Here is a 12,321-nt window from a genome sequence, read left to right as displayed (position 1 = left end):
GCGTACTAAAATGTTCCGATCCTAAGGATTAAGGATTTAACCCAATCAGTATCCAACAGTATTCCGACTTTTATATCGATAATTAAGCCTAGAGCCATCCGGATCCCAAAAATGTTGAAAGAATGGCAAACGTGTTCTCAGCCATATCTAAGCTTTTCACTTTACTTATAACCCCACTCTAAGTAAATCTCTATTTGTTGATTTCGTTCCAGTGGAAGACATGATTCAAATAATCTTCTAAAGCATTTCTCAAATTGTTCATTATGTACTTGTACATTGATTCTACTTGTTTGATGATTCCAGAATATTGCATTATTTGAATTTGGTACAGGAAATTGTACCAATTAGTAACATATTTAACAATTAATAAGAAATCAGAAATTGTATCAATTAGTAACATACTGTAACAAGGAATAAGAATTTATAAATAAATTCCTGGAAGCAGAGTCCTTTGCTTACACGGAACCAAATTTACCCTAGGAGATTTTGTCTGCTTACTAGTACAATTGACTAAAGCGTATATCCAGTCAGATGGTACATAAGAAGATCAATGCATTTTCTACAAATGATCTCATATTAAAAATTTAGGAACATTCAGCACCAGATGTAGAGAAACCTATGCTGAAGTTGCCCATGGATAACTGAAGTACTAATTCTGCTGTTGATCTGCTTATGCTCATGAGATTAAATTGCTCTTTCAAAACTACCACCAACCTGCATATGTAGCCATTCAGGCTGCGAGCTTTGAGCATATTCCCTCGTTGGTTGTGATCCAAATATCATCCCAGAAGCATCAAATGGCTGTGCATCAAGCTGAAACACCACATCAGCTGGTTAGAAAAATCATATAGCATAGAAATTCCATTAAAATTTTACTTTCTGATCTATGTGATGCAATTAAAATCTCTGAAGAGCCTATGCACCAAAAACTGAAGTATCATTTGGAAATGAAACACAACCAAACAATGCAGCATTGAACCTAGAAAACGGTCGTAATAAACATGTCCATGGACTAAAGGTATTGCAAGGGAAAAAAACATTGAGTGCATCCATGAGAATTGAAAGGGGCAACGAGTGTGTGAGAAGACGAGATGGCATAATCATGCATATGAAAACCAATGATTGCATGAATGCACAGGAGCTTGGAAGCACTAAAAAGAATGTGGGGCTGGGCCGGGCTGGGGGGTGAAGATAGGTAGATCAAGATATGGCCTTTCAGTGCCGTATCAACATATAATATATATTTACATATTTGCTCCTCTTGTGGCAAAGGGTTTGAAGCAGTTAAGTGAGTGTCCAATGGTGCATGAGTTCATATTTAAACACAACAATTTCCACTGCGACTATCTTCTTCAGAAAGCACAGCTAAAGCCACATCTTCCAAAGCAAAAGATCCAAAAGCATTATAGACGCAAGATAATTGAAAATGAAACGAAAGTACAGAAATATGCAGGGAACTAGGGCATGGGAGTGGTGCCATGAATCTATAAAAAGCAAGAACATGGCTTCAAGCTCCACCATACGAAACTTTGATTAGAAATTTGATTTATAACTTATAATGGAAAAGTTGGGAAAGTATTAGAAACACCTTTGAAATTGGAAAGAAACTTGGACAGGAGTTATAAAGTAAAACAGGCAAATGGCCATTTAGCATGGAAATTTAGGTGTGTGAATTTATGATTCAACAAAATTAATGGTTTACTACAGTTATTATCATTGATAAAAGCAAGACTTTGACTTTTGGGCAACCAACAGCTTCATCTAACAATAATAATAATCAAAATAAAGGCATTACTTTATTTTGGCTCCTTGAATTGTTGACACACACAAATTGGTACAAGAAACGAATTCAAACATAAGGCCCCAAAAGGAAATAATCAAGAATAAAAGTCACTAATTTGCCTATTTTGTCTCAACCATCTCCTATGAGAAGGAAAAGACAATTCCTCACACTAACCAAAAAACAGAGTAAGAAAGAAATGAGGGGTTTTCAACTTCAAAACATTGTAATTTCACTGATGTTGGTGCTGACACAAAAAGCAATTATGTAGCAATTTCATCACACTTTGAAGCATTAAACTGCTTCAACATGAAGCTTCGGTCAGTATTTTTCCACTATTAAAAACAGTTTATACTTTTTTTCAACCTCAAAACTGAGCTGTGATGCCCAATGCATCAGCATAGTGCTTAAACGCAGTCAATAAATATTGTAAAGTGCATTAAGGGTCTGGCTTTAGTTGCCACTCAAGTTTGATAAATTCTAGTGTTGGATGGCTGAAAAGTCTTTTTCTTTTTCTTTTTTTTTTCTTTTTTTAATAACAAGAAACTCCTCCAAGACAAGACCACCCACCCCTGTCAAGTAAACCTTGAACCCGTCTAAAGCGCCCCTTCCACACGGATCGTTTAATACTCTGGCTTCGCAGGAGGGTTGGACCTACGGAATTGTATGCACCTAAAGGGATTCGAACCTTAGACCTTATGAGACTACCACAAAGACCAAGGCTTTTACCACTAGGCTATGTAAAAATTATTATTTTCCCAACAAGCAGCTCACTGTAAAGAATAAAAAAGCATTCCTCATATGAAGTAGCAGAAAATAATTCCATGCAATTCAATAGCTTTATGATGAAATATATGTTAGGTAACCAATCAATTAATGTAAGATTACATCTTTCGAAGGAAAGCCCTCAATGGTGGGGTTCAAGCTCATCCTTGAATTAACTGCTTCAAGTTTCATCGACAGGAACTGCAGTTTCCAACAAATATACAAAGGTTCAGGTTCATCATCTAAAGAAAAATGAATGTCATAAAGTAGCAATGGATGTACGTACCTCAACCTGGCGTTGCAACGACTGGATGTAGTTAATTATCTCATCAAGGACAAGTGCTTTTCCAATAACCTGGTCAGTGGGGAATTACATGAAGTCAAGAAAAGCTGAATTTCGAACTCAAACCTTCAGATTTTTAAAAGATATAATTAAGATCAACCTACTACTAAAATACGGAACATGAAACATTACATTTAACAGACAAATTCGTCATTTTTTTTATATGCTAAATCATATAGCATTAACCGGTATAATCAATAGTAACAGTACCAATCTTAACCAACGAACAAGAGAACATTATATACCTTGTTACATCCAGGGACCAAATCTTGGAGCATTTTCATCCTCTCACTGATCTTCTCCCTCCTTGCCTGCCAATATGGGCATGGTTATATATACTGCTTTACCAGCTCTACTATACATATTCAAGACAATAGCGACCAATCTAAAAATACTAAAGATTGAAAATCATTCCAAATCTGGATCTAGAGCTCCAGTAACAGCATGAAAGTCTAGTTCATTATTTTAGGGAATTATCCCATGATTGGAAATAGCAAGCTCAACGAGACTGAAGGGAATTACTCTCTCTGCCAGACTATGGCTATCAGTAGCTTGGCCCCTTCTCGCTCGCACATGAATATAGTCCTGCTTAGGTGGCTCTGAAAGTTTAGTGTTTTCTTCAGCTGACTTGTTACCAGCCACTGAACTAGCTTCCACTTCAGCTTTTGAACCACCATTTTCATTTCGGGATCCAGCAAGTTTCATCCGTTTACCGTTTGATTCGTTCTGTTCCAAATGAATAAAAACTGTCAAACTAGAGTCTGAAAAACAAGCATTAACACTAAGCAAACTAACAAGCTAAATTAGTTTCACAAATTGAAACCCATTTCATGCCCAGTCACATACAACACTCAATTCTATCAAATTCATACTTCCACCTCTGGTTGGATAATCACAACCTCAATTCTCAGATTGAAAAAGAAGAAGAAATCGAGTTTTACAAAAGTACAAAAAATCTCAATCACATACAAATCACCTAAAGACCCAGTTAAATGCCAAGAAAAAGCAGTAAAAGGAAACCATTCAAATCCAAATATTTCCATTCGGGCTCAACCGGAGCCTGTGACAAGAACCATTCAGCATAACTTTCTTCTCTCTTTTTTTTTTTTTGTTAAGTCTTTTGTTCTTTAATTTCTGGATTAAAAAGAAAATAGAATGCAGAGCATAAAAAGTTAAAAACTTTCGTTTCTCTCCATTTCCTTCAATTCTTAGATACCAAACAGTGAGAAAGAGGACTCTTGTTTCATTACTTTGGACCCCAGAAAACAAAAAGACAACCCACTCACTCAATTAAGCTTAAACCTTCCATCAAGCTTTTCATTTATCCAAACCAAAACAACATAAAACGTAAGACTCAAAACTGAGAGTTTCTGTGTCTTAATTACTTTCACTTTTCTCCATTTTCCTGGCAACCAAACAGAGAACTGAACCAAGAAAATCAAACCGAACACTCAAAACAAGAGACCAACCAAGTCATTCGCACTACTAGTGGAAACCATCTTCGAGGACTCGTCCTCTGAGCTCACTTCTTTCCTCTTCTTCCCATCACCGCCACTCTGCTCCGTCACCGTCGATTCCCCGGCCGACCCATCACGATTCGTGGAGCTCTCGCCGGCCCCGCCCAGGCTCGGACCCAAGCTACCCATCCGCAGCCCCAGCCCCGCGCTACCCGGCTCCGCACCGAACGGCCAAATCTCCGCCAAGCTGTACGCGGACGGGTTGGCCGCTGAAAACGAAGACTCGATGATCAGTGGAGGATCCATTGTCTCGAACCCGAACTCATCCAACGTGGCTCGACCCGGGTCAGAATTTGAGTCCGAATTGAGGTTTGAACTTCGAATTAAGTCACACTGAAAGAGAGAGAGAGGTATATCTGTGCGTCTGTGTGATTGAGGGTGAGTGTGAGGCAGCGGAAGCAGGGCCACCAGGGGTGTGGTCTTTTTGTTCGGAAGGAAGTGGTACTGGTGCGCAATGCGCCCACTGTGCTTTATAGCCTGTGTGAGAGAGAGATAGAGAATGAGAGCTGAAGAGAGAGTTAGACTATAAACATGGTGTTTTCTTTTAGACTGATTATTTTGGGTGTCTAGAAAATCGTGTTGACGTTGACAATTCCTTTGCTTCCTGCTTCTTTAACAGTAAATTGTGTATTATTTTTAATGTGTTTTTGGGAGATATGTTTTGTTGTTTCATTTGAAAAAAACGTTTAAATAATATTAATCTTCACGCAATATTTTCACATTAATTGATAGAGTATGTTTTAATCCATCACAGTCTCTGTGAAATTTGTGTGAAAAATAATATTATTTTATTATTTTATTATTTTTATTTTGACAATAAAAAAAAAATCAATGGTAGGGGACGTCTGAGTCTCTGGACCATTCAATATTCAATACAAGAGAACAAAAGTCACATATTGAAATTGAACCCTTTCAATACTTGAACGTACTCGACCTATGGACCATTGCTTAATGAGCTCACAGTACAAATTAATCAATTAAATCAACCCCAATATTCAACTTAGTTGTTAATAACTCAATATAAGATTACTGCATGAACTTATGAGCCGAAGATGAGAGTGAAGCCTGCAGGGAGCGAGAATAATGACAGGGAGAGCGAGAAAAGAAAGTGGGAGACTGGGACTAGAGAGCACCGAGCAGAGCGTGCGCGGTAGAAAAGAAACTTAGATTTAGGTTTTAATTGTTACTATTTTTAATATATATAAACTGATTATCTAGTTATTAATCGAATTTTTAAATCTCTATAATGCGATTATGCAATTATTTGATTGCAGTTATTTATAATTATACAATTAACAATTATTAACGATTATTAGCCATTACTAACCGTCTTACTTGTATATTCATTTATATATATATTATACACACAAATCACTTTGATATGGGACGAGCTCCACAAAAAGTACATTGTATTCCAGAACCAACGGGGTGGGGTCAAAGGGTACAACCAAAGCTGCACTTGCCGTAACCATGGATTTATTATATGGACGGCAGAGATTTAGGGTGCAACATGGTTAAGAGAACAAAAAGAAAAGGAAAAAGAGAGAAAAATGAGTTACTATTTATGTAGTTGGATGTGACGAAGAAATTAAAGTTGGTTTAAAGGAGAGGAATGTCCCGGATTTGTTTGGTTATAAAGAAGGAAGGAATCCATATATACGGACGTGAAAATCAAATAAATTTTAAACATATGTCAATTTAATTTGGGAAGCCTGCCTAAGGAAGCAAATGAAAAAGAAGATTTTTCAATTTTGCCCTCGAGGACAAGGACAATTATAAGGAGAAATGAATGTTATGGAATTAATATACGGATAAATTAGAAATTGTATTCGGATAGAATTATGTTAAATAATAATTATTATTTATTGAAGTCATTTAGTGGTAGATTTTTATTGCTCTTTGTAAGAGTTTATCTTTAAGTTAGAGTATGATTTATCTCCGAATAGCTTATTTGTATTAGGAATTTATCTTAGAGTAGAGGTCATCTCTTATTTTATATCTATACTCTGTCTTTATAATTATTTTATTTACAGGTGTGAGTAATTAATAAAAAGTAAACAAAATTAATATCAAATTTTGTGTTTGAAAAGGTTTAGATTCCACAATGGGTCTTGCACAAAATGCTCAGACTCCTCGATCTCAACCCAGAGAAAAAAAAAAAAAAAAAAAAAAAAAAAAAAAAAAAAAAAAAACCACTTGACTTTTTCTGTTTGATGTTGTTCAGAATTATAAAACAACAATAAACTTGTTAAGAACATATGATTAAATTAATAGAGGTGGAATTTATAAGACTTATTGAAGCAATAATTCATCACTGGCTGATCATATTTAATTGAGCCTCAACAAGTAGAAATCTAGTAGTTTATGTATAGGTGTGATAACAATATGGCAAGCTATGCATTTGGGAAGCAGTAGACTTCGAACACAGATTCCTTCCTTCTTCTTTAAGCAGGGGTACCTGAGAGGAGAATTTTCTGTCCGAGCAAGAAACCCACCTAAATGGAGATCCTACTCGAGTAAGGAAGCCCCCTCTCATCAGGGGGTGAGATGGGGCACACGACTCTCCTAATTTGTTTAATATTTGCTTATCACTTGTGATTACTACATAAAAGTATGTTTATTATATTTGATTTATTAATTCTGTTTGATCAAATAATAAAATGATTGTACACAACAATGATATGATCAAATAAAATGGCAACAAAGATATATATTGCCCGATTTATTCTGAAATTTTTCTAGAGCTTTCTAATTTATATTTTTTATTCATATCATCATGAATAACCTAAAGTCTATTTTGCCTTATACATTTATGGAGAGAGACAGAGAGAGTGTGAGCAAACAAAAAATGTCATCTAGAGTTAGAGCGGATGCAATGACTGATTCAAGAGCTCGGTGGATCACCGCAAAAACTCTACCTTTATCCTACGTTATCGACAATTTAATATCTCCTATGTCTTTCGCTAGCTAGCTATTTTCTTTTATAGGTTGAATGTGTGCAACAGAAGTGCCTAAAAACAAGCCAGCCTTTTTTTTATTAACTTGGAATATAATTTCATATTCATATCTCTATTTTTTAAGAGTAATGCTTGGGAGAAGCAGAATTTCCGGATTTCATCTGGAAATTCTGCTTCACACACTACAAAAATACATAAGTTTTGTGACATAGCTTTAGTGGCCTTTCAGGATGTCTGAAAGGTCACTAAATAATAGTGACCTTTGATTAGTGGCCTTTCTAGAAGGTCAGTAATCAAGGAGTCAGTAATTCCTATTTAGTGGCGTGTCACTGGTCAGCACGCCACTAATTAGTGACGTGTCATTCTGGCACGCCACTAAATATTAGTGGCGCGTCGTTCTGACACGCCACTAATTAGTGGCCTGTGTGTTATACAGCCACGCCACTAATTCTGGCGTGGCCAAAAAAAAAAATTGTTATACACTCATTCGATCGATGAGTTAAAAGTGCTAAGAAACGAAAGATTTGGATTTGCACTTGTGTGGATATGCTGTGTACTGAGTCATTGAAGCCAAAATTGTTATAGGAAAACTGAAAGGAACGTATGCATTGCTTCTTTCAAACTGACATTAGCCGTCGTAAGCCATCATTTTGCCATACTTTTCCTCAAATAAAAGCATTTTTCTGACTCTTTTCCTTAGAGATATAATTATCTTCACTGTCACATTCACCCATTTGACGAGAAAAATCAGAAATAATTTGCAAAGTAAAGCTCCTTTACGTGTTTCTTAGCTCTTCGGAGTTCCTTTATGTATTCAAAATCCTGAAAATTTGTTTACAGAAAATTTGTTTATCTGTAAACACATATAATAGGAAGACCCAAAAAAAAAAGGAAGACAAGAAAAAAGAAAGGCGTACCTGTGTAGGAGAGAAGAGAGAAGATAGAAGGAGAAAATGGGGAGGGGGGAAACGAAAATAAATAGGGGGTGAGTAGGGGAAAAAAGGGGGGAAAACGAAAAATTAGTGGCGTGTGTCAGAGTAACACGCCACTAATTAGTGGCGTGTCGGAGTGACACGCCACTAAATTTGTGGCGTGTCGGAGTGACACGCCACTAAATTAGTGGCGTGTCGGAGAGACACGCCACTAATTAGTGGCGTGTCGGAGAGACACGCCACTAATTTGTGGCGTGTCGGAGTGACACGCCACTAAATTTGTGGCGTGGCTACTAGACACGCCACAAATTTAGTGGCATGTCAGTCCCACACGCCACTAATTATTTTAGTGAGGTGTTATTTTTTGACACGCCACTAATTAGTTAGGTGTCAAAAAGTGCATTACTGTAGACACGTCACTAAATGTAAAATTTTTTGTAGTGACAATGGCATACTTGTAAATATAGTAATTACAAGTATGCCATTGTAAAGCAGAATTTCCGGAAATCCGGAAATTCTGCTTCTCCGTAGCACTGCCCATTTTTTAAAGCTTTAGCATTTTCTCTTTATTTTTTCGTTTAAAAAGCAAAGGCAAACAATACTATGATAATTAAATTTCATGATATGAAAACTCGTTAAGAAAAACTAAATAAATTGATGAGAAGCGTGAAAAAAAAAAAAAAAAAATTATATGACTGTTTTAAACTGATAATTAATTTTTTAAATTTTTTTTATGTATTTAGTTAATTATATTATTTTTTTTAATTCTCATTCAACTCCATCTTTTAAACTAAATTTAGGGTTCCGTCACTGCCTCTCTCTCACAGTCACTGTTATTAATTGCATGCATTCAAATTCGTAGAACCCACCTTCCACGGGACAAAAATCCTCTCCATTTCCCCCGTAAACCTCCCACAGATATGCGGCGAAGTTACTACTGATGTGAAAGGGCAGTTCCCCATCTTATTCTGGAGAGTGAAGCGGAACCGAAAGATGCGTCAGAGAAGAGGCATTGGTGCATGTGGACAGGGGTTGGTGCAAGTGATAAATACTTTGAGAGAGAGAGAGGGGGGGGCTTTCAGTTTCGGCCTAAAAAAACCTAACCTGCTTAGCTTAATTAGCAAAAAGAAAGATATTCAGCTAAGCAAATGTAATCAAGCCCAAAAAAGTCTCTTCCTGCCATGCCTAAGATAGTTTCCAATTCATGTGGTCCTAATCCTGCCTTTGCAAATTATTGACAGCCCATTTTGTCACAGATGGGTGCTTGAGAACCACTGAAAACCTCTTTCCTTTTTCTTTTTCTTTTTTTTTTAAAATAATAATAATAAAATAAAATCATTTATAAATTCTGATTTTTTATTATTTTTGTAATTAAATATTCAAACTTTAAAATGTGTCAATTTAGGCCTTAGTGTATCCATCTTTCAATTTTCAATTTATTTTTTTTTTCCATTTCAATAGTACGTTAAAATTTTTCGTTAAATCCTATCAAAATTCTCAAAATACCATTATATTTATTTTAAAAAAAAAATTCAAAATTTTCAAAAATTAAGGCAAAGATATTTTTGCAAATTCCATTAAATTCTATCAAACACTTAAATCTTTACAATTTTTTTTTCTAAAAGAAATTACGGGTATTTTAGAAATTTTGACAAGATTAATTTAATAAAAAATTCTAATGAATAGTTGAAATTGAAAAAAATTGAAAGATAGATACTCTAAATTGACACTTATTAAAGTTTGAGTACTTAATTACAAAAATAATGAAATATCAAAATTTATAATTTTTTTTTTTTTTTGTGTGTTTTATGGAAACGTGCTCCAAAGTTACAGATTTGGAATCAAGCTGTGAGAATTGGTTGTTCAATTCTATCTTGTTTTTTGTATTATTATTATTTATTTTATTTCTTCTCTTTGATTTATCTTCGAGATAGAAGAACCATTTGTTATGCTATATAATCAAGGTAATGATCCATCAACCTGCTAGTTCTTTTTATGAGGCACAAACAGGAGAATTTATTTTGGAAATATATCCTCACGTTTGGCCACCTCCTCTAAATAATTGCACATGCTAACCGCCAAAAGGATGCGGGCTCCATTGCAATTTTTGTTGAATATACACCGTGTGACAATAAAAAGGTTGAGTCTCATATTGAAAATATATTATAGTAAGTGTGAGTGATTAAGATAATGTAATTAGACTTAAAGTTTTAGGTTTAAGCTTTTGAATTGAGTAATATTTTAACATATTAATTATATTATGGTTTCACTAAAAGCTCTCCAAGTATCTGTACGAAGTGTCGAAGTGGTATCAGAATTAATGATGGTGTGCAGTATGGTGGTGTGGTGTAAGTACGGACTAAAGGTCAAGGACATAGTCAGAAATTCTTATGGACAGTGGCTAGTGGCAAAAAAAAAAAAAAATTTAGTAAGGATCAGTAAGCTAAATTTTTATTTTTTACCTTATATTTTTTTTTAAAAAAAAAATTGGAAAGGGGGGCCATGGCCCCTGCCTGCCCCCCTTTCCCTCCGTCCTGCGAAAGGTCCCTGAGTTGGGACAAATTAGGTGTAAAAGGCAAAAGTTCAATGTATGTAAGTAATAAAGCAATCCTAGAGGCGGTCCATAAGATTAATTGATAAAAACTTTGTTTGAAGGGGAATGTAGCAATGTTGTAATAAACTCACATGCGAGAGATAAATTGTTAAGAATATATGCGTGAGTGTAAAAAAATTGAATCCTCACAAATATGAGTGGTTAATATATAAGCTCAAATCTGAAAACTTACATTTTTGAATTGAATAATGTCTCTAGACATATTATATTATAGTCTTAATAAAAAGATCTTAAAAGTGTCCTCTTTTTACTGTTACGTAAAAGGTTGGTATGGTCCTAAAGTATATGGGAGATACAAAGAAGGTAATAGATGATTATATATATATATATATATATATATATTGTTTAAATTGTAAAGCACAAATTGAACTTTAAACGTGTCAAGTGTTGAGAGGTGTAAAACCGAAATGTTGTTAACGTTAGAGTTTTTTTTTTTTTTTTTTAGATAAGAGTATTAATTAACTGGTTATTGACATGTAAAGGGAAGAAGGTGATAAGGTGTGAGTGATACAAATTGTCCATCTACTTTCAGAATTCCTTGACAAATGACAGTTAAGGTCAATGTTAATTATGATAATAAAGTTAGTGTTTAGTGTCTTCTTTCTTTGCTTTCCTTTTGTACAAATTTTGACTTTGTTTAATTAGTATAAAGTTGAAATGGAATTAATAAATTAATTATTTATTTAGTATACACGTGTCAATGAAAAAAAATTGAGTCACGTGTTGAAAATATTGCATAATTAGATTCAAACCAATAAGCTTAATCTTTTGAGCAAGGTTAGTGTTATCGCAACATATTATATATTATGATCTCAAAAAAAACTTCCTGTATCAAATCTTCCCAACATTAACCACTTGGCAGAAACTGTTGTATTAACCCTAATAACCATGATTATGATCAGGCTCTTATGGCCAAGTGGAACTTATGCCCACTTGATGAATAAGATTGGGGATCTAATCGTGTGTGATGTGTTTTCCTCAAGGTTTTGAGAATTATGTCAAGAATAACGTTATTTCGTAAATTGTTATACGATTGTCATATAACTTAATAATGTAACAGTAAAAATTAGTGAGATGGAATAAGACCCAAACCTAAAGTCTCTTCGGTTAGAAAGGAATTTTTTTTATTTATATTTTACTCCCTTCTGGCCTTACTTTTAAATAAGGGGTTCTTCTCTTTCCCCCACGAGAGAAAGCCCTTTTCCAGATGAATAAACACTTAAAAAAAAAAATTGATAACTAATTTTTAATGTCACTTTATAATAGTTATATAACTATCTATTAAATTGTGTTGTAATTATTTTAAATACATAATCCATAATTACTGATTGATCGAGAAAAGATATAGGACAAACAGGTGTGACCCAAGTACAAAATTCGAAGTGTCTTTTGAAAGTACAAAGGTCCTTTAAG

At 34.6% G+C, this 12,321-nt stretch overlaps 1 protein-coding gene across 1 annotated transcript; it reads right to left on the bottom strand.

Moving 5' to 3' along the window:
* Nucleotides 1-369: 369 nt before the first annotated feature.
* LOC133876446 (transcription factor bHLH79) lies at nucleotides 370-4,939 on the bottom strand. The gene is made up of 6 exons (XM_062314727.1): nucleotides 4,358-4,939; nucleotides 3,411-3,614; nucleotides 3,134-3,199; nucleotides 2,832-2,900; nucleotides 2,669-2,746; nucleotides 370-813 (listed from the first exon to the last, which is right to left on the bottom strand). Exons 1-6 carry the CDS (start codon nucleotides 4,649-4,651, stop codon nucleotides 685-687), a joined length of 840 nt encoding a protein of 279 aa, XP_062170711.1. The 5' UTR covers nucleotides 4,652-4,939; the 3' UTR covers nucleotides 370-684.
* Between the last annotated feature and the right edge of the window lie 7,382 nt (nucleotides 4,940-12,321).

The sequence above is a fragment of the Alnus glutinosa genome, chromosome 8 (genome assembly GCF_958979055.1).
Source record: "Alnus glutinosa chromosome 8, dhAlnGlut1.1, whole genome shotgun sequence".
Classification (NCBI taxonomy): domain Eukaryota; kingdom Viridiplantae; phylum Streptophyta; class Magnoliopsida; order Fagales; family Betulaceae; genus Alnus; species Alnus glutinosa.
Note: the sequence above shows the minus strand (reverse complement) of the source record. Positions and strands in the feature narration are given on the sequence as shown.

Excerpts from the sequence above, each read along its gene's own strand:
- LOC133876446 (XM_062314727.1), bottom strand. The coding sequence starts at position 4,651 with ATGGATCCTCCACTGATCATCGAGTCTTCGTTTTCAGCGGCCAACCCG. Across the intron at positions 3,615-4,357 it reads CTAGTAGTGCGAATGACTTG|AACGAATCAAACGGTAAACG; the intron begins GTTGGTCTCTTG and ends CATTTGGAACAG. Across the intron at positions 2,901-3,133 it reads TGGTCCCTGGATGTAACAAG|GTTATTGGAAAAGCACTTGT; the intron begins GTATATAATGTT and ends CCCACTGACCAG.